General features: G+C 51.5%; 3 protein-coding genes across 11 annotated transcripts; all 3 read right to left on the bottom strand.

Moving 5' to 3' along the window:
* Positions 1–1,149: 1,149 nt before the first annotated feature.
* LOC148403118 (NACHT, LRR and PYD domains-containing protein 3-like) lies at positions 1,150–4,671 on the bottom strand. 3 transcript variants are annotated; one of them, XM_088395223.1, is made up of 6 exons: positions 4,369–4,671; positions 2,385–4,191; positions 2,141–2,311; positions 1,890–2,060; positions 1,660–1,833; positions 1,150–1,378 (listed from the first exon to the last, which is right to left on the bottom strand). In XM_088395223.1, exons 1-6 carry the CDS (start codon positions 4,622–4,624, stop codon positions 1,165–1,167), a joined length of 2,793 nt encoding a protein of 930 aa, XP_088251349.1. In that variant the 5' UTR covers positions 4,625–4,671; the 3' UTR covers positions 1,150–1,164. The 3 variants fall into 3 exon arrangements, with proteins under 3 accessions (XP_088251349.1, XP_088251359.1, XP_088251368.1); XM_088395233.1 differs by lacking the exon at positions 2,141–2,311 and having other exon boundaries at positions 4,369–4,670; XM_088395242.1 differs by lacking the exon at positions 1,150–1,378 and having other exon boundaries at positions 1,638–1,833; positions 4,369–4,670.
* Positions 4,672–5,829: 1,158 nt separating this feature from the next.
* On the bottom strand, positions 5,830–12,908 carry LOC148403117 (NACHT, LRR and PYD domains-containing protein 3-like). 4 transcript variants are annotated; one of them, XM_088395275.1, is made up of 7 exons: positions 12,888–12,908; positions 11,331–11,601; positions 9,339–11,148; positions 9,095–9,265; positions 8,844–9,014; positions 8,604–8,777; positions 5,830–8,322 (listed from the first exon to the last, which is right to left on the bottom strand). In XM_088395275.1, the coding sequence occupies exons 2-7, from the start codon at positions 11,584–11,586 to the stop codon at positions 8,304–8,306; spliced, it is 2,601 nt and encodes an 866-aa protein (XP_088251401.1). In that variant the 5' UTR covers positions 11,587–11,601; positions 12,888–12,908; the 3' UTR covers positions 5,830–8,303. The 4 variants fall into 4 exon arrangements, with proteins under 4 accessions (XP_088251401.1, XP_088251382.1, XP_088251392.1 ...); XM_088395256.1 differs by lacking the exon at positions 12,888–12,908 and adding an exon at positions 12,378–12,532; XM_088395266.1 differs by lacking the exon at positions 12,888–12,908 and adding an exon at positions 12,137–12,205.
* A 1,144-nt stretch (positions 12,909–14,052) lies between these two features.
* Positions 14,053–24,203, bottom strand: rtn3 (reticulon 3). Of its 4 annotated transcripts, XM_088383077.1 has the most exons (8): positions 23,553–24,155; positions 20,652–20,699; positions 15,701–15,908; positions 15,429–15,567; positions 15,042–15,111; positions 14,929–14,975; positions 14,674–14,732; positions 14,053–14,602 (listed from the first exon to the last, which is right to left on the bottom strand). In XM_088383077.1, exons 1-8 carry the CDS (start codon positions 23,956–23,958, stop codon positions 14,554–14,556), a joined length of 1,026 nt encoding a protein of 341 aa, XP_088239203.1. In that variant the 5' UTR covers positions 23,959–24,155; the 3' UTR covers positions 14,053–14,553. The 4 variants fall into 4 exon arrangements, with proteins under 4 accessions (XP_088239203.1, XP_088239212.1, XP_088239220.1 ...); XM_088383086.1 differs by lacking the exon at positions 20,652–20,699 and having other exon boundaries at positions 23,553–24,144; XM_088383094.1 differs by lacking the exons at positions 14,053–14,602; positions 14,674–14,732; positions 14,929–14,975; positions 15,042–15,111 and adding an exon at positions 15,125–15,347 and having other exon boundaries at positions 23,553–24,170.
* Between the last annotated feature and the right edge of the window lie 61 nt (positions 24,204–24,264).

Raw genomic sequence — 24,264 nt, 5'->3', positions numbered from 1 at the left:
GATGCCATCTGCTCTGCCCTCCACTCGGCCCTCACCCACCTGGAGAGAAAGGACTCATATGTGAGGTTGCTGTTTGTGGACTTCAGCTCTGCCTTCAACACCATTGTGCCGCAGCGACTCATCTGCAAACTCGACGAGCTGGGCCTCAGTACCTCCCTCTGCAACTGGATACTGGACTTCCTCTGTCAGAGGCCTCAGGTGGTGCGTGTTGGCGACAAAATCTCCGCCAGCATCACGCTGAGCACGGGGGCCCCCCAGGGCTGCGTGCTCAGTCCATTGCTCTTCACCCTGCTGACGCATGACTGCACTGCGACCTACAGCGACAACCGAAGTTTGCTGACGACACGACTCTGGTGGGTCTCATCACGAAGGGCGACGAGACTCGGTACAGGTCGGAAGTTGACCTTCTGACCACGTGGTGCAGGGACAACAACCTCCTGCTGAACGTCGGTAAGACCAAGGAAATCATTGTCGACTTCCGGAAGGGTCACAAAACACACCTGCCGCTGATCATCGACGGTGCTGTGGTGGAGAGGGTGAGCTGCACCAAGTTCCTGGGGGTGCACATCAGTGAGGACCTCTCCTGGTTCGCTAACACCTTGTCACTGGCAAAGAAAGCTCAGCGCCGCCTGTACTTCCTGCGGAAGCTCAGGCGTGCATGTGCTCCTCAGGCAGTCCTGTCTACATTCTACCGTGGCACCATTGAGAGCGTCCTCAACAGTTGCATCGCTGTCTGGGGTGGTAACTGCACTGAACAGAACTTGAAGGCCCTGCAGCGCATAGTGAATACGGCTGGTAAGATTATTGGTGCTTCGCTCCCCTCCCTGAAGGACATTTACACCTCCCATCTCGCCCGCAAGGCAACCTCGATTGCAAGTGATGTGAGTCACCCGGCTCACTCTTTGTTTGACCATCTGCCCTCTGGGAAGAGGTACAGGAGCCTGCGCTCCCTCCCGCACCACCAGACTCATCAGCCAACAGCTTCTTTCTCCAGGCTGTTAGGGCCCTGAACTCGCTACCCCCTTCTGCGTAGCGTGCGGCACTGTTGCGCTATTTTCGGGAATGTCTGCTGTACGCGCACTTGCTCCTTTTTTTTTTTTTTGCTCCTCTTATTTATTTATTTATTTGTTGTTATTTATTCATTATTTATTCAGCACGCTTTTGTTATACTTGTTTACTGTTTGTCTGTTGTGAGCCATGTCTTGTCACCGTGGGATAGGGGGGAACGAAATTTCGGTTTCTTTGTGTGTCTTTGGCATGTGGAGAAATTGACAATAAAGCTGACTTTGACTTTGACTTTGAGAACACTCCCAGAAGATCCAAGGCTGGCTTCGATGACGTCCAATCAAGCATCCTGTATAAAGTCAAATCAGGCAGCCTAGACAAAACATACGAGAACTATAACCAAGCATTCAGCGTTTGAGGAAAAACACCAGGCATGCGTTGAACACTTCATTCAGGCAATATGCCCCAAAACATTTGTGAGGTCAAAGTGCACATCATGAAGTTAGAATCAAAACAGTTCCTTTGATTGATTTCATGTGTGCTTCTCTACCTTATTCAATCCGATGTCAGCAAATCTGTTTTTGGAGCTAGGCGCGAGCGACTTTTTGGAAGCCATTTTCTTCAACGGCACCCTGGCAGACGTTTGGAACCTACCAATCGATCTTCAGACTGCAGCGAGCATCCTTTTGGACCTCCGCCAAGGCCCGCTTTCCTTCCTCTCCGATGCCATTGCCTCCCAGGTCCAGCTCTTGGAGGTGGGAGGGGTTGGACCGGAGAGCCTTGGCCAGTGAGACGCATCCTCGCGTGCCAATCCCGCACCACACCAGCCTGAGAAGACAAGAGGGCGGCTGACACAAGCCCAAGGTTCTCGAGGAGAGCCTTACCTGAGAACTTGCAAGGTGCACTGCGGCTTTGCCAGTCCGGCAGCGAGCGCCTCCAGCCCGTCGTCACGCAAGTCGTTTCTGCTGAGATCCAGATGGCTCAGGTTGCAGGGTGAGCTTAGAACGGAGGCCAGCGCCTCGCAGCTTTTCTTGCTCAGATTGCAGCCCCTGAGCCTGAGAAGACAAAAGGGCGGCTGACACAAGCCCAAGGTTCTTGGGCCGGCTGGCCTTCTGCCGCTCGAGGAGAGCCTTACGTGAGATCTTGCAAGGTGCACTGCGGCTTTGCCAGTCCGGCGGCGAGCGCCTCCAGCCCGTGGTCGTGCAAGTTGTTCCAGCTGAGATCCAGATGGCTCAGTGTGCGGGACGAGCTTAGAACGGAGGCCAGCGCCTCGCAGCTTTTCTTGCTCAGATTGCAGCTCTCGAGCCTGAGAAGACAAGAGGGTTTGGGCTGCTGACATGTGCGCGGCCGGTTCAGCGTGCTGGCTCGACGGCACCTACACGGATTTTTGGGAAGCCTTGACCACCGGCAGCAGAATCCGGAGCCCCTTCTCGGACGGAGCGTATTTCCGGAGGTCGAAGCAGCTCATGGCTTCGTCGGAAGCCCGCAAGAAGAAGAGCAGGGCCGACCACATGGCCGGAGGTAGGTCCCCCGTGGACAATTCCCCCCCTTTTAGGTATTGTTGGATCTGCTCTAGCAGGGACTCGTCCTTCAGCTCGTTCAGGCAGTAGAACAAGTTGATGTTCTCCTCGGGAGAATTCCGCTCGATCCGTCGCTTGATCAAGCGGACCGTTTCTGCGTTGCTGTGTCTGTAGTTCTCGGGAACCTTCAGCAGGTCACCCAGGAGATCCTGGTTGCACTGCAAGGAGAGGCCCAGCAGGAAGCGGACGAACAAGTCCAGGTTTCCTTCACTCTCGGAGGCTTTGCGGATGGCCGCCTCATGGACTTCAGCGAGCGACTTCGACTTCCAAAGCAACAGGAGGCCTTTCAGCGTCCACCCGGAATCGTCCAGCACGTTCTTGTTGTCCTGGAACAGGCTCATCATCACGTAGAGCGCGGCCAGATATTCCTGGACGGTCAGGTGGATGAACTGAAACATCTTGCGTTGGTATTTCTTGAGCGGGGGTACCTCCTTGAAGACCACGGTGAAGACTCCCGAGTCTTTTGCGCCCTGCGGGTCATCCAAGCCGCTTTCCTGCAAGTCTTTCTCGTAGAAGATGTGTTGCTTTTTCATCAGGTGCTGAAAAGCCAGCTTGGCCAGCGCTTTGACGTACGCCGTGCTCTTCCGGCTGTCTCGCTCCTTGGACTTGTCCAGGTGATAGAGCAGGAACTCTGTGTACATCTCGGTCAGGGTTTTGGGCAGCTCCTTTCCGTGTTTCCGACAGTCTTGAAGAATGGTGGCGGTGAGCCAGCAGAAGATGGGCAAGTGGCACATGATGAAAACGGTGCGGGACTTTTGGATGTGCTTGATGACGTCCTCCTCGGCGGGAAACTTCTTCCTGAAGTAGTCCAGCCTCTGGGAGTCGCTGAAGCCTTTCACCTCGGTTCTGCCGTCCACCAGGCGCGGCGGGATGTCGTGGGCCGCCTGGGGCCGCGTGGTGATCCAAACCCGGGCGCAGGGAAGCAGGTTCCCCTTGATGAGATGCGCCAGGAGCACCTCCACGGGGTAGGCTCGGGTCACATCCAGGCGCTCCTTGCGCTCGTCGCTCAGGTCCAGTTTGAGGCGGGACTCGTCCAGGCCGTCCAGCACAAACAAAATCTTGATCTCGCTGGACTGGTAGTGGCGGTTGGCCGACTCTTGCAGACTGACCAAGATGAGGTCCAGCATCTTGATGGCCTTGCTCTCCCAGACAAAGAGTCGGATGAGCTCCGCCAGCGAAAAGCTTTTCTCCTCCTGCAAGTTCAACTCGCGGAAGGCGAAGGGAAAGATGAAGTCCACGTCTGTGTTGGTTCCCCCGCTGGCCCAGTCCAGGACAAACTTGCGCACCAGGAAAGTCTTCCCGACGCCCGCGAAGCCCACGGTGAGCATCGTGCGAAGGGGCTCCTGGCTTTCGAAGATGTCGCACGGCTGGATGGACTCCTCCTCGGCCACGCCGCACATCTCCATCTGAAGGACCTCGTGCTGCTTGTCGGGGAGACCGGCGACGCCGCGGCTAATGTTGAGCTCGGTGTAGACGTTCTCCAGAGGCTCCTGCCGGCTGTGCCCCGTGTTGCCCTCGGGAACAGTGAGGTAGCTCTTCCGCAGGTTCTCTTGCAGCTCCCGCTTGAATTTGCCGATCAGCTCGTTATCCACTGAGGAGATGCTACCTGAGGGCGCAGAAGGAGATCCCGTGTCGTTAGGCCTGGCCGCAAGCGTGCCGCAGCCATGCTGCCACCGCCGCCGCTCAAGGAAACAAGTGAAGGAGGCCAGAGCTGTTGCCATCATTTGTATCACCTGAGAGTTTTCAGGTAAGCCCCCCCCATCAGAAGCCACGTTCACCTTACCTGTGATTTGCGCCAGGTCGTTGCGCAGCTTCTGGGCCAGGTCGTTGTTGTTGATCTTCTCGAGAATCTCGATGGTCTTCTCCCCCGCGCTCTTGCCGTGCTTGTTGGTCAGCTGTTCGGCGATGTCAATCGGGTCTGCGTTTTCTTTGACGCGCTTGGGCAGGTCCGTATAAAACTTGAACTTCTTGAAGTCCTCCTGCCTCAGGTCTTCCAGCGTTTTCAACAGCAGGCCCTTGATGTTCATATCCAGAGCCATCTTTCCCGCATCAACGTGAACGCAAAGGGATCACCTTGATTTTCTCGCACGAGAGACGGCCACAATAGCGTCCCACCTCCAAAGCCCAGAAGGTGGCGGTATTTCCGAGAAGACGGAGGCCAAAGTCTGCTCTTCTTACGACTCGTTCCTTTAAGAAGTAACTTCCCCCTTCCCCCCAAACTTCAATCGCAGTAAACAACTGACCATTTATCGAGAAAGCGACCGACTGAAAGCTGAATAACCGACAAGCGGAGCGAGTGAACCGTCTGAGCAATCGCCAAACAAGCCTACAAGTCGTTCAGACTCGCCGAGCGACTGGCCCGCTAGCTAGCTAGCTGGCTGGCTGACTGGCTGACTGACTGACTGACTGACTGACTGACTGACTGACTGACTGACTGACCGTCCAGCTCACGAAATAAGGTGACAACCAATGGTTCGAACAGCAAGGCTTTGCGGCTCCGCATGCACGCTCTCCTTCGCGTCGTCTCGTTTCACCGTGTGAGCGATTGGCTTCCGAACAAAAGTCCTTGTCGCTGTGGCGTTCCAAAGGTCAGGGCGACGCCCTTTCTGTATAAAGATTGATAGATAGACACATAGTTTGTGGATCCCCAGGGGTAGTTCATTTGCCAGAGTTATCAATGAATCATGAACTACATCAGATAATCGAAACATCGGACGTGACCAAAAAGACAACAGGACCATAGACCTGCAGTTGATTTGAAGTATGCACTAACCCTGAGCAGTGTCAGGATATAGCTTTTCAAAAAGTACTAATCACTGGCGATGCGATTGGAATTTGGAGCTCGTCCTTAAGAACAGTCAAAGTCAAAGTCAGTATAGTTGTATCAGCAGCCAACTGACATATTATCATTTGTCCATTGTTCAAATGCAGACCTTCAGTTCTGGAATTTTTCACCCAAATGGACCACATTTCTGCCACCGTTATAAATCATACAGGGGAGCTTCCACACCCTTGTCTGATTCCTCGTCCTATCCTAAATCTTTCACACGTTCCCTGGCCTACTTAGTAGGTCAAAGTAGAGCATACTAATCATGTTCCCCAAATAAGTGTTTCTAAAATAAAAGTGTAACCCCTTTTTGTTTTTGACAGCCCTTACAGTAATTTCGATAATGGAGCAGGTCTAAGTTCGGCTATATTTGTAGTGGTGATGGAATAAGCAAAATAAATGACCACAGACCAAGGCTTGAGTTGAACTGCCGGCTTATTTTAGTAGAGAAAACAGTTGACATACAGTTTACAAACAATAGACATACAATTTACATTTAAACTCAACGTTAGTTTCCCTTTCGGTTAAAACTTTTCAGTTTAAGGAATTTCAGTTTCAACCCGGGTTGTTTTATTAATTCGAGGGTTCAATCTGTTTAGCTACCTCACTTTGTGTTGTTTGAATAACATTCAGTACAGGTAAGTAACAGTGAATCTAATTTGAGTGCAGTTAAAGCCACTTTTGAATTCCCACCATTTCACTGATTTTGTTCAAACCAATCAATATTTCAATAACACCATTACATCATCATCATCATCACATAGATGGTTCACAAAATTAAAAGTGACAAAATGTACAAAACTCAAAACCATTCAGCAAAAGACTGAACGACTTTCGATATCCAAATGTCTCTATATCCCTTCAGTTGGCTTCTCCTGATTTTCCTGAATAGTCAGTCAATCCTTTCCAAATCCACTTCGGTGTAGCAGTGGAACAAAATGGATAGATCCTACCAGGTTGGATGAACAACGTCCAGCAAGTGCTCTCCGCTCCTGCGCGAGAGACAATTCAAAGGCCCCTTTGGTGGCTCGCCATCTTGCGACTCGCACAAGAAATCAGCTTCGTTATTAGTGCACCTGTTTCTGAACCAACTCTCGTGAATCAAGTCCCCCCCCGTTCGGCACTTAGTGCATCACCAAGGTGAAAAGAAGTTTGAAAACACAAAAAGAAGTCCATCAAATACATACAACTTTATATAATCCTGTTTCACGCTCTCTCTTCCCTTTAATTTCGCGTACTTACTCCGTCCCGTATTTAGTGCAGCTTCGTCGTCATCCCAAAAAGAGCAGCGGGGAGAAAAAAAAAAATTAGTAGAGTTCGCATTTTTGGTCACATGGGTCTTTTCATTACGTCATCGTGTCTCCTTCAAAATAAAAGTGAATGTTCACACGTTTATCATTTTAACAAATACAAAACATTAATAAAATAATGAATTTGTATTTTTTGTAAATAATTTACAAGCTTTTAATCGGCGTTGCTCTGTTTAGAAGACATTTACAATGCACTTTCTTTATGATGATGCTCCTATTTTATTTTTAAGGCTATGTTGACCTGGGTTACAAAAGCGTCATTCAACAGAGTCAAAGGCCTTGCAAACATCGAGGAAGAGTAGGATATAGCCGTCATCTTCCACGGGGTCACGAGACGTAGATAAGAGAAAAGTGTTAAATGTGAATTCAAACAGCCTGTAATGTTCCTTTAATGCTCCACAGGCCTCCGACGACTAAAACATCTATATTCAACCCAACAGCACCGTTCGACAGAGTCAAAGGCCTTGCAAACATCGAGGAAGAGTAGTATATAGCCGTCATCTTCCACGGGATCACGAGACGTATTCTATATTCAATCCAAAACAAGCCTAATGTTGTGAGGAATAACTCTTCCTTTGATAAAGCCGGACTCACGATGTCCGTTCTTGCCTCTTTGAGTCTGTTTGCGATTGCTCCGGAAGAAAACAAATTCGAGTCTGTATGCTGGGCCTTAAATCATCCAACGGTCTCTTTATCTTTTCCAGGCTTGGGTATCAAAGTAATTACTCCTTTCCTTCATTCTTGTCAATAATTGTTTTCGATCGATACAATCCCGTAAAGCTTCAAATCGTAATCGATGAATGGAAGGAGACTTATTTCATGTTCTAATGGTAACATATGCACTTATATACACTTACTGATGCACAAACAATGTATCTATGTTTGGATGCATGGATGGATGCAAACAAGTTTGCGGATTATCACATATCGCGGATGCTCGTGGAACCGATTATCCGCGATGAAAGAGGGATTACTGTATCTCACTTCTATTTGCCGTTGCCGCAAACAAGGTAAAAACCGACGTAAAATGTCCACGGTACATACATGAGGAAACGTCACGTCACTGCAGTAAACAAAATACGGCATAAAACGCACAACAAATGACATACAGGTGCACGCTCCATCGTAACATTATAAAGAGAGGTCATAGTTCATTCTACAACTTGTATTTACATTTCGTGGCGGTAAAACAAGTCAATTGAAGGCATGATGATGCAATTATTATTTGCATCAACATTCACCATTGGTCGGCGTTTGGTGTCAGCAGGTCAAATGATGCCAGGAAGCGGAGGGTCAAGGGTCAAGGCCCGCCCGTGTGTTGGAGAGTGACAGGAGCACACGTCTGTGTTGAAGTTCACGTCTTATTTGTGAAATGTGGAAATATCGATGCTTTTTCACCGCTCGGAGAATCAAGCAACTAACGTGAAGGACGGCCTTTGCCGTTTCCTTTTGGACAGCAGGCGTCCTCAGCCAAACGCTCCAGGGGAAGGGGATCCTTGGCGACCTTCTGCATGCATCCACATCCATCCATCCATCCATCTGTGCTCAGAATTCTTCCCAAGGTTCCAAGGCTGGCGTCGATTACATCCAATCAGGCATCCTCGACAAAACATACGAGAGCTATAACCAAGCATTCAGCATTTGAGGAAAAACACCAGGCATGCATTGAACACTTCATTCAAGCAATATGCCCCAAAACATTTGTCAGGTCAAAGTGCACATCATGAAGTTAGAATCAAAACAGTTCCTTTGATTGATTTCATGTGTGCTTCTCGACTTTATTCAATCCGATGTCAGCAAATCTGTTTTTGGAGCTAGGCGCGAGCGACTTTTTGGAAGCCATTTTCTTCAACGGCACCCTGGCAGACGTTTGGAACCTACCAATCGATCTTCAGACTGCAGCGAGAATCCTTTTGGACCTCCGCCAAGGCCCGCTTTCCTTCCTCTCCGATGCCATTGCCTCCCAGGTCCAGCTCTTGGAGGTGGGAGGGGTTGGACCGGAGAGCCTTGGCCAGCGAGACGCATCCTCGCGTGCCAATCCTGCACCTCACCAGCCTGAGATGACAAGAGGGCGACCGACTCAAGCCCAAGGTTCTTGGGCCGGCTCGAAGAGAGCCTTACCTGAGAACTTGCAAGGTGCACTGCGGCTTTGCCAGTACGGCAGCGAGCGCCTCCAGCCCGTCGTCGTGCAAGTTGTTACAGCTGAGATCCAGATGGCTCAGGGTGCGGGACGAGCTCAGAACGGAGGCCAGCGCCTCACAGCTTTTCTTGCTCAGCTTGCAGCGATAGAGCCTGAGAAGACAAGAGGGCGGCTGACACAAGCCCAAGGTTCTTGGGCCAGCTGGCCTTCTGCCGCTCGAGGATAGCCTTACGTAAGAACTTGCAAGGTGCACTCCGGCTTTGCCAGTCCGGCGGCGAGCGCCTCCAGCCCGTGGTCGTACAAGTTGTTCTCGCTGAGATCCAGATGGCTCAGGGTGCGGGACGAGCTTAGAACGGAGGCCAGCGCCTCGCAGCTTTTCTTGCTCAGCTTGCAGCTCTCGAGCCTGAGAAGACAAGAGGGTTTGGGCTGCTGACATGTGCGCGGCCGGTTCAGCGTGCTGGCTCGACAGCACCTACACTGATTTTTGAGAAGCCTTGACCACCGGCAGCAGCATCAGGAGCCCCTTCTCGGACGGAGCGTATTTCCGGAGTTCGAAGCAGCTCATGGCTTCGTCGGAAGCCCGCAAGAAGAAGACCAGGGCCGACCACATGGCCGGAGGTAGGTCCCCCGTGGACAATTCCCCCCCTTTTAGGTATTGTTGGATCTGCTCCAGCAGGGACTCGTCCTTCAGCTCGTTCAGGCAGTAGAACAAGTTGATGTTCTCCTCGGGAGAATTCCGCTCGATCCGTCGCTTGATCAAGCAGACCGTTTCTGCGTTGCTGTGTCTGTAGTTCTCGGGAACCTTCAGCAGCTCACCCAGGAGATCCTGGTTGCACTGCAAGGAGAGGCCCAGCAGGAAGCGGAGGAACAAGTCCAGGTTTCCCTCACTCTCTGAGGCTTTGCGGATGGCCGCCTTGTGTACCTGCCAAGTGAGCGGTTTCCGCTTCCAAAGCAACAGGAGGCGTTTCAGCGTCCACCCAGAATCGTCCAGGACGTTCTTGTTGTCCTGGAACAGGCTCATCATCACGTAGAGAGCGGCCAGATATTCCTGGACGGTCAGGTGGATGAACTGAAACATCTTGCGTTGGTATTTCTTGAGCGGGGGTACCTCCTTGAAGACCACGGTGAAGACTCCCGAGTCTTTGGCGCCCTGCGGGTTATCCAAGCCGCTTTCCCGCAAGTCGCTCTCGTAGAAGATCTGTTGCTTTTTCATCAAGTGCTGAAAAGCCAGCTTGGCCAGCGCTTTGACGTACGCCGTGCTCTTCCGGCTGTCTCGCTCCTTGGACTTGTCCAGGTGATAGAGCAGGAACTCTGTGTACATCTCGGTCAGGGTTTTGGGCAGCTCCTTTCCGGCATCCCGACAGTCTTGGAGAACGGTGGCGGTGAGCCAGCAGAAGATGGGCAAGTGGCACATGATGAAAACGGTGCGGGACTTTTGGATGTGCTTGATGACGTCCTCCTCGGCGGGGAACCTCTTCCTGAAGTAGTCCAGCCTCTGGGAGTCGCTGAAGCCTTTCACCTCGGTTCTGCCGTCCACCAGGCGCGGCGGGATGTCGTGGGCCGCCTGGGGCCGCGTGGTGATCCAAACCCGGGCGCAGGGAAGCAGGTTCCCTTTGATGAGGTGCGCCAGGAGCACCTCCACGGGGTAGGCTCGGGTCACGTCCGGGTCCACCTTGCGCTCGTCGCTCAGGTCCAGTTTGAGGCGGGACTCGTCCAGGCCGTCCAGCACAAACAAAATCTTGATCTCGCTGGACTGGTAGTGGCGGTTGGCCGACTCTTGCAGACTGACCAAGATGTGGTCCAGCATCTTGATGGCCTTGCTCTCCCAGACAAAGAGTCGGATGAGCTCCGCCAGCGAAAAGCTTCTGCCCTCCTCCAAGTTCAACTCGCGGAAGGCGAAGGGAAAGATGAAGTCCACGTCTGTGTTGGTTCTCCCGCTGGCCCAGTCCAGGACAAACTTGCGCACCAGGAAAGTCTTCCCGATGCCCGCGAAGCCCACGGTGAGCATCGTGCGAAGGGGCTCCTGGCTTTCGAAGATGTCGCACGGCTGGATGGACTCCTCCTCGGCCACGCCGCACATCTCCATCTGAAGGACCTCGTGCTGCTTGTCGGGGAGACCGGCGACGCCGCGGCTAATGTTGAGCTCGGTGTAGATGTTCTCCAGAGGCTCCTGCCGGCTGTACCCCGTGTTGCCCTCGGGAACCTTGAGGTAGCTCTTCCGCAGGTTCTCTTGCAGCTCCCGCTTGAATTTGCCGATCAGCTCGTAATCCACTGAGGAGATAGTACCTGAGGGCGCAGAAGGAGATCCCGTGTCGTTAGGCCTGGCCGCAAGCGTGCCGCAGCCATGCTGCCGCCGCCACCGCTCAAGGAGACAAGTGAAGGAGGCCAGAGCTGTTGCCATCATTTGTATCACCTGAGAGTTTTCAGGTAAGCCCCCCCCCCTCCACCAGAAGCCACGTTCACCTTACCTGTGATTTGCGCCAGGTCGTTGCGCAGCTTCTGGGCCAGGTTGTAGTTGTTGATCTTCTCCAGAATCTGGATGGTCTTCTCCCCCGCGTTCTTGCCGTGCCTGTTCATCAGCCGTGCAGTGATGTCAGTCCGGTCTGCGTTTTCTTTGACGCTCTCGGGCAGGTCCGTATAAAACTTGAACTTCTTGAAGTCCTCCCGCCCCAGGTCTTCCAGCGTTTTCAACAGCAGGTCCTTGATGTTCATATCCAGAGCCATCTTTCCCGCATCAACCTGAACGCAAAGGGATGACTTTAAGCAGTCGGAAAATAGCCTTGAGCTGACAAGACCACGCTCCCCCAGCCCTCCTCCCGTGCGAGTCCAGCAGCCGCAGCAGCCGCGGCAGCCGCGGCAGCCGCGGCGGCGGCAGCGCAGCGCACATCCCGCCCTCCCAAGATCTCGTGGACGTCGACGAGCTGAGGGCACGCCAAAATGGATCTTGCGTTTGATCAATTGGAAAGAGTCTTTGCGGTGCAATTATCCTAAGCTGGTTGGTTGGCAAAGGAGACAAGAGTTTACTGGGAGCTTCGCTTCCTTTTACATCACAGCCATACCGTAGAACTGGTCGAACAGGTGAGGGGAGGGGCGACGCCAAAAGGAACCATGGTAACAGACATAGTAAAGCAACCCGGGACGAGTCCTGACACCACGGGATTCGCAGGCGTGCGTGCTGGAGCCCAGCAGTCATCGGGCAGCAGGCGGGGGAATAAGTAAGTCAATTCATAATTAAATACGAACAAATAAAGACACAAACGCCAAAAAAACTCACAAATGTCAGTGCACATAAGTTTTTGTCATTGTACACCTGTTTTGTTCGGCCGATAAATGCTACTGCTATCCAGAGACCATGTCGTTTGTGTCATCATACACTCATGAACAAAAAACAGGTCTATCTAGTCACCCTAGTAGGTTTACAAAACATACACATCAAATACAAAAGTCATCCATCCATCCATCCATCCATCCATCCATCCATCCATCCATCCATCCATCCATCCATCCATACATACCACTTTGGCCTGCAAGTGATCAAACGGGGTACTTAAGTTTTTCGCGCGGTAACTCGTACGAGGTCAGGCTGATTTCTATCTATCACGCTGATTGACATCCCATACCGATTCTTCAGGGCGTGCCCTCGAAGTTAAACTTACTTTTGCTTTTGTCTTGCAACGTCATATAATTAATTACCAACAGGGCCGGTTTTTTGCTATGGGTAATATGGGCGCTATCCGCGTGGGGGCGCACGAGCGCTCTCAAGAAAACAAAACAAAAAACATCGCCAGTTTTCTTGCTCATTCGGTCAGTTCGTTCCGTGATGGGTGCCGTGACACATAAACGCGGCAAGGCGTCCGTCCCTCCCCTGTCTTGCCCGCGCAATTCGAGTTTCCGTGCGACCGTACGAGATCCTTTGCAAACGAACCGTTTGGAAAAAGGAAACGTTCCCCGGTGTGGGAACATTTTGAGCTCATTTCCCCAAATAACTTTTAGTGTCTTGATAGACATTGAAGGTGTTTACTTACAGATTGAAACACAATATTCCACCTCCTTCAATGTTACACGTGAATGCACTTACAGAAAGACATTTGATTCGTTTGGATCAGGCCACATGAAGCAAAATATCAAAGTGAATGTCATTCTCATGACTGGAATAAATGACTCCTTTAGACCAGCAGGGGGGGTTTGTGTGCACTCGAGAAACGGACCTATCTACAAACCGTTTGGTGGGAAAGCCTCAAAGCCCAAGGAAGCCTCATGTGCCCATCACTGCCGGATAGCAATTGCATTTATTGGACTGAATAACACAAAGCAACATATGTACAATCACAAAAATATGATGTATTTTGTATCACTTCACTGGTTCTCCAGGGGATCCCGAAGGTATCTGTCAATCTATCAATTGGGCGGGCCTATCTCAGAAGACAGCTCCCACCCTGGATCTGTCCTGTTTGACCTCGGGGAGGCGCTACAGGAACATCAGGACAAGGGCAAACAGACTTCAAAACAGCCAAGCGCCATATCATGTCTCAACTCTTGACAGGCACTAATCTTGACCTCTATTCTTATTCTTCTACGTGCAATCTATTTCTACTGTTATATATATATATATATATATATATATATATATATATATATATATATATATATATATATATATATATATATATATATATATATATATATATATATATATATATATATATATGCGTTGTTTGGGCAGCTCTTATCTCGTTATACTATGCATAATGACAATGAAGAGCATTCTGATTCTGTACAGAAAACTCTGGATATGAGGAGCAAGCTGGTGCTGCTGAGGGCGCTGGATGACCTGAAGCAGGCCAAGTTTGAGGAGTTCAAATACCTCATGGACATGCCGGAGCGCATCAGTTAGAACGCAGACCCGACTCACGTCGCCAAAACGCTTGGCGCTGCTCGTCTCGCCGGCTTTGGCCACGTCAAGCGCTCGGGCTAATGATGGTTGGCTCCAAGCCCGTTCCTGCGTGGGAAGGTCAAAACTTGTCGTCTTCAGAAAGCGAAAAGGAGAGAGAACAAGAGAGAGAAATAGAGAAAGCGAAAAGGGAGAGAGAGAAAAAGACAGAGAGCGAGAGAGAAAAAAGGCCATTGGGAAGACGGCCTTTGGACTCAGAACCTGTGCGCCCCCCGTGTGAACTGGACTCAATCACCACAGTGTTGCAAGAAGCTTTTATTGTTGTGAGTTCAAGCCGCTTGGCGGCGTTTTCCAGAATAAAAGATCAGTGCAGAAACACAGGCAAACCTGCTACCAAAAAAAAAAAAAAAAAAGAGCCCGCTTATCTACGCAGAGCGACGAGAATAGCCACAGCGACAACAAGGTTAGTATTAATTCCGCTTTTTTTTTTTTTTCAAATCTCTTTCCTTACTTAAGCGAGGGGGGGATACAAAAAAAACAAAAACAAAAAAAAAACCGAACGGCGCGCTTTGAGTACAGACATTTTTGCTGGCATGCACCCTTGAAAGCAGGCCAGAGATTCAGTCTAGTTCACGCTCTGGTACCACAGCGCAGTCGCTACGCTACGTCCGACATTAAATAGAGACTTCTTTTTTTCTACCTAGCAAGCAAGGTTCAGTGTGCTGCTGGGGAGTCTATTATGGAGATGGGTGGGTGGGAGTGGAAGCGGGTGAGGGAGCATCTTCTCCTCCTCCAACGGATCATTCGGTTTTGCTGCGCTTCACAGCGCCGGGGAGTTTCTCTTGCAACCTGGGGGGAATAAAATAAAAGCAGAGATTTGCAGTCAAACCCCGAGATGGCCAGGCAGCGGCGCCGCTTACTTGGCGACGGTGGTGTCGATTTGGGTCCGAGCCAGGTCCACGTACTGGTCGATCTGCGTCTGTGGACGGAACAAGCGCAACCTTTTGTGAGCGCCAACAAATGACGCGAGGGTGAGCTCAACGCCGCCAGCCGGCCGCATTTGGACAATGCCCGAGCGGTGTAGCAAAACAAGCTCACGGGCGGGCGGGCGACCGACCGACCGACCGACCGACCGTCATTGCCGCTTCAAGGACCGGCGAGTCGGCGACGCTCACCTTGTTCTTCTCGTAGATGGGCGGCACGGCAAAGAGCAGGATGTCCGCTGCGGAGGACAACAAACAAGTGAGATTCTGGCGTCCGGACCGTCTGGCTTGCGGCCGGCGCTTACCGAGGATGAGGATGGTGATGCCATTAAAGACGGCGCCCACGTAGGTCAGCAGCCACATGACCACGGCCAGCTGCACAAAATCAAAGACCTCGCGTGAGACTTTTCCTAAGGGCAGCTAGCGACCTCACATTTATTTGATTCCGGCGAATCGACGTTCCCAAGTCACGAGCCGGAAGCTTCGGGTTCAGCCAAAGTTCCGGGTCGAGTCGCGCCGCCTGCCTTCCGAGCGAGCCGAGCACTTGTCTCCCGTCGCCGTTTGGCGTCTGTACGAGCGCGCCGACCGAGCCCAAGCCACGGCATCTTTTCCTTGGCCAACGAGTCGGTATTTGAGCGGCTTTGGGTCCGGTGAGCGGGAGCGCAAATCATCTTGGAAAAAAAGCGGCTCACCTTGAGGGAGTCCACGAGGTCCTCGACCAGGAAAAGGCGGCTCATCTGCTTGAGGGCTCGGTTAATGTAGGTCAGGCCGCTGTCCACGTGCTTGCGGAAAGTCTCCGGAGGAATGCTGACATCCTTATCTATCAGCGATCTGCAGGGAGAAGGAACAGATGAGCTTTTGAAATCAGGCTTTGGTGCCTGGCCTCCGGTTTGGCGCTCGCTCCCCAACCGCCCGCCGGCTGCTTTCAGGTTGGCGGGAAAAGTAACCGGCTGGGCGTGCTTACTTGAAGGGGTGGCCGTCGCCGGACTTCTGCACGGCCTGGACCACCGACTTGTAGATGCGGAAGGTGATGGTGACGCACAGCAGCGCCAGGAGCAAGTAGGACACCACGCTGATGACGCTGAAGGCGGCCAGCGACAGCAGCATCAGCATGGACAGACCGAAGACCAAGCCAGACTTTTTGGGGTCCCGCCAGTGAATCAGATCCTTGACTGCGGACGAGTAGCAGGCGTTACACGAAATTCAAACAGCCGCCCCCGCCCCGCTTTGCGCGTTTGTCGAGAGTCGCGCATGCGGAAAGGATTGGCTCGCTACAGGAGTTGCGTAACCTCCGAGCGGGTTGCCACTCTCAAAGTGCCGCAGGGAAATCAAATTGGAGGAGGGGAGCCGGCCGGCCGGCCAGCCAGCCAGCCAGCCAGCCAGTCAGCCAGCGTGTGATTCTCGTGTCAATGTCATGTGACTGCTTGGGTCTGGTGCTTGGTTGACTTTATATTTTGTGTGGCCAAAAGAGGCAATTGCTCAAGGGAGGCAATTATTCCTCAGACCCCCGCACCAAACGATCAAAGAAATTCGTAAATATTTGACTCAAAAATAATTTCTCAAGTCATTTCTAGTTGGATGAAAAATTGGACCTTTCCTTCTCTAAAATGCACCCAATTGCCAATTTGTTTCAAAACAAAAGGGGCAAGCCTTGATTTGTGGCATTTTTTGGCCCCAATCGTATCGGAGCTTTCAAGGGGCCGGCCTCAAGCATAGTGGGGGGGGGGAACGAGACGTCTCATGGCTCGATTCTTGTCTCGTCACAAATTCCTTCTGTGGCCCCGCGACAAGCTCAACTTTAGCCGCGTGAGTTGACGAGAAGAACGGAACAACAATGAGCAAGAAAATGTGGAAAAGCTAATTCTGCTCATGCAGAAGAGATTAGGTGGCAGCGGCGGCGGCGGCACGGGTGCGCACGCTCGCTTGCTAGCAGCGATGTTGACGCAGCTCAAAGGGGAAACAAAGAACAGTCAGATTGGATCAACAGCGCAGGGAGAACCTTTCCCGCACGGCGGCGAGCCAAACGGGTCAAAGTAGCACTGGATGGGAACGCTCCCGCCGGAGCAGCCCGGCACGTAAAATGGCTGCCTCTCTCCATCTCTGAGGCTTTACATTTGAACGGCACCTTCTCACAAAAAGCCCGTTTGACAGCCAAAACAACGAGCATTACCTGACAGGTGGCTAAGCATTGCCGTCAAGACGCGCTCGGCAAGATGATGGGCCTCGGCGACCCACGCGTCCACCTCTTGAGAAAAGGTGCAGTCGGCGGCGAGCGTGTCGCTCTGGGAACACGGCGCGCTCGGCGGCCGTTCTTCTCCCGCCTCTTGACTGCCGCCCAAGCGTTGGAGGGCCCCGAGCGGAAGCTGTTCCTGCGGCGTGGTTGGAGGGCAGCGCCCGACGTACTGCTCATCTTCACCCGGTCTGGATTTGAGGCATTCTCTCATGAACTCCACAAAACTACCCGCAGGCTCGGAGGCAGCGCCGTCATCACAGCCCGTCAGAGGTTCCCGGTCCTCGGCGTCCGGCGTTCCGACATCAGCAGCAAAGTCGCCGCCGCCGCCGTCGTCGTCGTCGTCTTTGGGCGCCGCTGGCTCAAAGGCCGACTCGAACGACCGCCCTTCGTACGTATCGTCTCGCACGAGACCTTTTCTGGAGGAGACGGTGGCCACGTCGCCATCCTCGCCGGCGTCGCCATCCTCGCCGGCGTCGCCATCCTCGCCGGCGTCGCCATCCTCGCCGGCGTCGCCATCCTCGCCGGCGTCGCCATCCTCGCCGCTGCCGGACGAGTCCTTGCTCGCCTGGCTCCAAGACGTGGCGGCGCTCTTGAATTTGTTTTCCGCCGGTGGAGGAGTGAGGCGCTCGCCGTCAGACTCCACAGGAGAGGAAGGAGGAGAATAGCCTTCCATGAATTCACTTTGGACGGGTCTTCTGTTCGCTTCTTGCTTGTTTTCCTCAGGCCATGCCGTTCGGACGGCCTCTTCCGCCAGCTCGTCGTCCTCAAACTCCATTTGCAGCTCGTCGTCGCTGCAGTTTGGCTCTTGGCTTTCAATGACATTAATTGCGGGAACCTGCATTAGTGTTCGTTCCCATCTCGGCGCCGGCACCCTTTCTGCGTCGGCGGTCGCAGGAGAAGTGGCGATGTCACCGGATGGATGACAATCAGACTTTGGAGAAGTGGCGATGTCACTGGATGGATGACAATCAGACTTTGGAGAAGTGGCGATGTCACTGGATGGATGACAATCAGACTTTGGAGAGGCGGCATCTTCCGCAAGCGTTTCATCAGACTCGGCGGAACTATGGAGGTCCCGAGCCTCGGCGTTCTTGTCGGCGTGCCGAGCGTCCCGAGGCGGAGGGAAGGTGGGATGCTCCCAATCCAAGCGCCACGGAGCTCGGTCGTCGCCATCGGTCGTTGGCGCAAAGTCGGCCTCTTCGACATCGTCGTGGCCGGCTTTGGGAGGATCCTGCGACGAGTCCACCAAATTGTCGGGGACGCAGAGCGGAGGTGAAGCGGGATTTCCCTCAGGCGACTTAAATGCGGAAGAAAGGCCGCCTTCCGTGGCTGACTCGCAAGACGCCCCGGACAGCGGACGAGCCTTTGTCCGAGCTTCCGATTCTTCAAAGGCATTCATTTGCCGCCGTTCGCCAAGGAGCTCAAATGGCGAGTCGGGAGAGGCTCCTTTGGTCTCCTGGCGGAGCTTGGGGACTTTGTCACGGTGGTGCGAGGTAAAGTCGCTTGGGCAATACGTCTCCTTTTTGGCGGCGAGAGCTTCCAGAGCTTTTATGCGCTCCGAAACCGGAGACGTCTTTATCGGCGACTCGGGCTGCGCACAAGTGTCGGGCGAACAAGAGCCTGGCTGAGAAGAAAAGCGCAGGGAAGTGGCAAGCCCTTGGTCGCCTTTACCCCGACACTTTACGTCTGCATTGACACGCACGGAGGACAAGAGAAAAGCAGGGGAGGGAGGTCACACGGATGAGGCGGCCACTCCCACGCAACGGGGATGTTCTTATCTTACCTACGTGTGGCGGCGGCGGCGGCGGCGGCGGCGGCAGAAGCCTTATACTGCTACTGCAGCCCAAGCGTTCATGCAAAGTGAGCTCAATGAACACATAAAGGGCAGACGGACCTTCCGTTCTCGCCGTGCCGACCCACGTCCGACTCGACGGCCAAGACGACAACGTTGGATTAACAAGTCGCAATGAAGTTGCGTCCCAAAACATTTGGGGGGGATATGGATGAATCGATTGTACCTTTCGAAGGGGACCAAATGCGCCACCGTCATCACAAGAAGCGATACTTAGGGTACCGATGTGGTACCAACATGCAAAAAATACCTCCATAGCTGCTCTTTTGCAAATCTATCTCATGTTTCACTCGGCGAGCTGTTTCGATTCCCGCCGGAACTGAAGGGGGCAGTCTACGCGTACCAGCAGCACGGAGCACGCATGTGTAAGAAAACTTTCATTTCTTCCATTTCACTTTCATCCAACATGAGAGTTGAATATTTATGATCCGTCTTGTTTGTTTTGATCAATGTGCCACCACTGCTGCTCTTTTTTCAATGTATAAAATACGGACGGTTCAAGCAGTTTAAAATAAACGAGTGATTTTAAAAGGAAGTGGATTCGGCTGTTTTGTTACCGTGGTACCGAATTAGTATTGGCAATCGTGGAAAATCACAGGTACCGACGACTGAAATTCTGGTATGGGGACAACCCTACTCGCGGTTGTCAAATATTACTGAGCATTCATCCCAGGAATGGGAATATAAACGACTAGCAAGATCTGTAGTTTTCAAAAGGGAAGACAATTTGCCATTTTAGCGTTAACACATGACGTCGAAGCACAATTTGTCCCGGCGGGCCACATAAATTGATGCGCCGGGCCGTATCTGGCCCCCGGGCCTCCACTTTGACACCTATGATCTAAGCCAGGGGCCACAAAGGCATTTATGTTGCGGGCCGCATCGTTATAAGTGTCAACCCAAATAAATGGACGTACTCCTACACAACAAACTGATAAATCAGAGATAAGTAAAACTTGTTCAAGTTGAAAAAGAAATAAATGGTAACAAAAATGGAGAGCAACATCTCGATTTCTTTAAAAGCAAACACAATTTGCGATTGTAGCATTGACATATAAAGTCGAAGCGCAATTTGTCTTCACGGGCCAAACGTAAAGACACCGCGGGCCAAATTTGGCCCACGGGCCAGAGTTTGACACCACAGATCGAAGCTACCGCTACTTCTACTACACAGCGCTATGGGAAGAAGAGCACAGTCTTAATGACCCAAGAGGAGCAAAGAAGCGTGACATGCGCAAAGGCAGATAGTGCGCTCGCCATGGGGAGGGGGGGAGGGGGGTTGTCAGGCCCGCTCGGCCACTGGGCCGTGGGCGATCTCTTTGGTGCCACTCTTCCTCCCTTGGGTGGGCCCCTTTGCTGCTGGTTCTGATAGGGGCCATCTCAGGTACTGGCTAAGGGGGAAGGACAGCAGCCTGATCCATTTTTAGGTCCCTGCCCCAGTACGGTGTCAACTCTTGGCGTCTTAAAATAAGGGTGGCAATCTGGGGATTATCTCAAACCCGCAGCCGGTCCCGCTGACCCCAATAATGTTCGCTCGCAGGCTGATAAAGACGGGTCGAGCTGCCGGGGCCCGCGTCGGGCTCGTCAACACAAGTCATGTGATGGAAGGAGCCACTTTTGGTGCGCGTCGCACCGCTCCAGAACCGCCACAAGGGCAAGAATTGCGCGGCTACGGGCTGAGGGAGGGAGGGAGGGAAGGGAGGGAGGAAGGAAGGAAGGAAGGAAGGAAGGAAGGAAGGAAGGAAGGAAGGAAGGAAGGAAGGAAGGAGGGAGGGAGGGATGGATGGATGGAGAAGCAAGCCAGCGGCGTTAGGAGAAGCACACACTTGCCTTGTGACGGCCGAATAAAAGATACGGGCGGGGAGGAAAGAACGCGATCTGAAAGAAAATCAAAAGAAGAAAAGACAACAAGAGCGGTGAACGCAAGCGCAAAACCAAGCCACTCAATCCACTTCACGTCTTCAAGGCTCCTTACGCACAAGCAGGTTAGCGAGCGACGGGCGGAGCCAAGTCCAAATACTTTGCGAGTAACCTTTTTGCACCTGCGCAGGTCAAAGTGCGTCGTCACCTTGAGTGGGAACCTGAGCCAGCCTGACTTGTGCAGAAAAATAAAAATTGGAGAGAACACGCACGCAAAAAAGAAAAAGCACCCCCTCTGCTCTCTTTGCCTCGGAGTTACAACGCCGACTCGGCAGTTTTTTTTTTTTTTTGCAATGTTTCTGAATGAGCTGGCTGTCGTCGGGCGAGTCCCGCATTCTTGTTTGGGGGGGCACGTAGATGTGCTACTGGCTTTGCAGGTTGGGGTTGATGCACCTTTGCGGAACGGCATTCCATCTCTTGGCTTGCTCTCAGAAGCCACACCTCTGATATATATGTCAGCTTTCCCACACAGCTTTGTACTACGATAGCAGGGAGAGGTTTTTTTTCTTCTATTTTCTCCCTGCAATTAGAGTTTGCACTGCCAGCGAGACTGAACCATGACTAACGGGGTCGTTCGCTTTTGCGGCTTGGGAAGATGATGCAAGGTGGATTACGAGGAAGAGGCCGCAAAGGCTTCCAGAGCAGAGCAGAGCAGAGCCGAGCCCAGATTGATCAATGGACTCTTGGAGGGTTGTAAATGCCAAGGCAGCAAAAAAAAAAGGCAAAGGCAGCATTGAAGACATTCCCTTCACTTGGAAGCTTGTTTATGCGCCGCAAAAAATACACAAACACGTTTTAGCCCAATCAAAATTTACAAATCAAGTTCCTTGATTCAATCATTTCATTGCTGTCTTTTTTTTCAAGTCAAGTTTTTGCAGCATGAAGGAATTGTGTCTCCCATCCTTGCGCGTGCCCCCGTGAAATGAGAAGATTGTGATCAGACTACCTTTCAAATTCTGATAAGGATCTGCCATTGCAGATACTAGGAAAAAGTGAACGGTTAGAAAAATTGCCGGCAATATCGTTTTTTTTTTTTTTAAAGACAATTTGTAATTTTAGTATTGAGACAGATTTATGCGCAATTTGTCTTTGCGGGCCACATAAAATGATGTGGCGGGCCGTGCCTGGCCCTCGAGTTTGACACCTGTGCTACAAAGAATGCTGGGAAGAAAATACGACAGACATCAGCAAAAACGTTGAGCCTGACCAAACGTTGTTGTCATCGGGTGGAATGGAAAGGAAAGTCACGGGGAAAATAGAGATTCCAATTCCACACAAGCACCGGCGCAATCTGGTTAAATGGGTCACATTTGTGCCCTTAATGAGATGTGGGCGCTAAATGAGGCTAAAAGTACTCTGTGGACACATTTCCTCTGGTGCAATACGCTTGGAGAAACGAGGTCCTCATTTCAAGTGTGCCACTTCCTCGGCGACGGCCCGTTGACAATTGGAACGCGCTTAAGCTAGCGTGCCCGCATTTTGGGTTTTTTTCCCCTGGAATTCCCGCTATCGCTCAGAAATCTACCATTGAGAGTGATGGCTTTCTTTTTTTAGTACGGGATTTACGTTGGTATAAATATTGATTAAAGTGCCGTATTTTCCGGACTATAAGTGGCCTTTAATAGCTTCCAACAATAATTAGGCAGGATATGTTTTGTTTCCTTTTGGTATTTTTTGAATGGACTGCTATTAGACTTTTTGTACAATTTAAATAGACACACACACACACACCATTGGGGTATAATCCCAGCTGAGAATGCAAAAGAGGACCCGTGAGAACCCGTGTTTCGAAGCAATTCGTTCGGTCGGCCATGTTGTAGCTTTGGCCTATTTAAAAAGTGTCGTCAAGTTGGAGGACAGCCAAACAAATTTCCCAGACAATCGCCAATCACCTTTTGAATTCGCTTCGTTAGATGAAACCAAATTGAGCATTGTGGGGCGGCCACGCGTGTGCAGCAGCTGAGCAGTGAAAGATGACAGCTGCTTAAAGTGGTAGGCATCAAATTACACCAAGTAAAAGAATAGCCAACCTGATATAACAGTGAGGGAAAGAAGAGATCAACCGAGCGAGCTTCCATTTCAAAGCACGACTTTCTGACTCAAAAGGGCCAATTAGCATTGCACGCCACACCCAAGCGTGTATCAAGCAACATGGACGGACGGGTGGACGGGTGGACGGATGTTTTGAATTTGTGCCTTTGAAGACTTTATTTGCAGAAACAGATTGCTGGACTGATGGTGCTAGCAGCCACTCCCTTTAGAAAAATACGAATAAAAAGCCTATCCACTGGCAGCTTAGTTGAATTGGAAATAATTAAATGACAGCTCTCCCTTCATGACTGTTGATTAAAAGGAAAAAAAAAGCGCCACTGTTTGAATCTGTAGAAAATCATTCAAACATGGGGAAGGAAGGAAGGAAGGAAGGAAGGAAGGAAGGAAGGAAGGAAGGAAGGAAGGAAGGAAGGAAGGTACTGCGCCTTTAAGAGACGTTGCCTTCAGGAGCACTTGCCGCCTCACTCTTTTCCCCGCAGTGTCCAACAAGCTCCATTTGACACACAATTACCAAAAATGTACCCATGTCAAATAATGTGAGCCAAAGAAGAATACTTGAACCACGCCGAGTGGGATTCATTTGACGTAAATATGACTGCAGGTGGAAGCGTCAATACAGTGCAATGGCCATCGACAATAGAAGCCCCCAAAATACAGGCGAAATGGCGTCAAAGGGAGCTCGCGAGGCCAAACAATTTGCAATAATAATGTGTGCGTTTTTGTTTTGAAACAAAGTGCCCGTTTTCGACTGTTTCTTACCGGACGGCCTCGATTCTTTCAACGCAGAATTTTGTCCATCGGCGAGTCCCTGCGACGAAGATATCTGGGCAGACTGAGTCATTGGATCCATATTGCGTGCTCGACGACGACAAAAAGAAAAAGAAAGAAGCTGGCAGCTAATGTCTCGTTTGGGCCCAATGTAGCTCAAATGTCGTCGACTTTTTGTCTTTCTAAGCCCGAAGAGCGGGACTTGTTTGCCGCACCGTCGCGTCAATTCAATGAAGATGGAAGGAAACGGTGCGAGCGGGCGAGCGAATGGAGGAAGAGGAGGGAGGAGAAAACACGTCGGTCGGGACGGGTAGCTGGTGCGTTCACAGGCCCGATGTGCAAGTCGTACATTTGACAATCCAACCACAGACTGTGGCCCGACGTGCAAGTCGTACATTTGACAATCAAACCACAGACGGTGGCCCGATGTGCAAATCGTACGTTTCGACAATCAAACCACAGCCTAACTGCGCGAGGCAAAAACAAAGAAAAATCGACTTCATTTGATTGGGTGCCTCCATTACACACCTTTTGTGCAATGTAAATATCACAAACGAAGACGTGTGCTCGTATTGAACAGATTTCCTGAACACAACACTTGCTTTCGCTGCTCATAAGCTTTGTTGAAGATCAGTTGTATGTTGATTGAATCACATAGCACTATAATAATGATGATGATAGTAATGACGTGTTGTCACAGGGC

The sequence above is a fragment of the Syngnathus floridae genome, chromosome 1 (assembly GCF_059516105.1).
Source record: "Syngnathus floridae isolate MCC-2025c chromosome 1, RoL_Sflo_1.0, whole genome shotgun sequence".
Taxonomy (NCBI): Eukaryota; Metazoa; Chordata; class Actinopteri; order Syngnathiformes; family Syngnathidae; genus Syngnathus; species Syngnathus floridae.
This window is presented reverse-complemented; position numbering and strand designations above follow the sequence as displayed.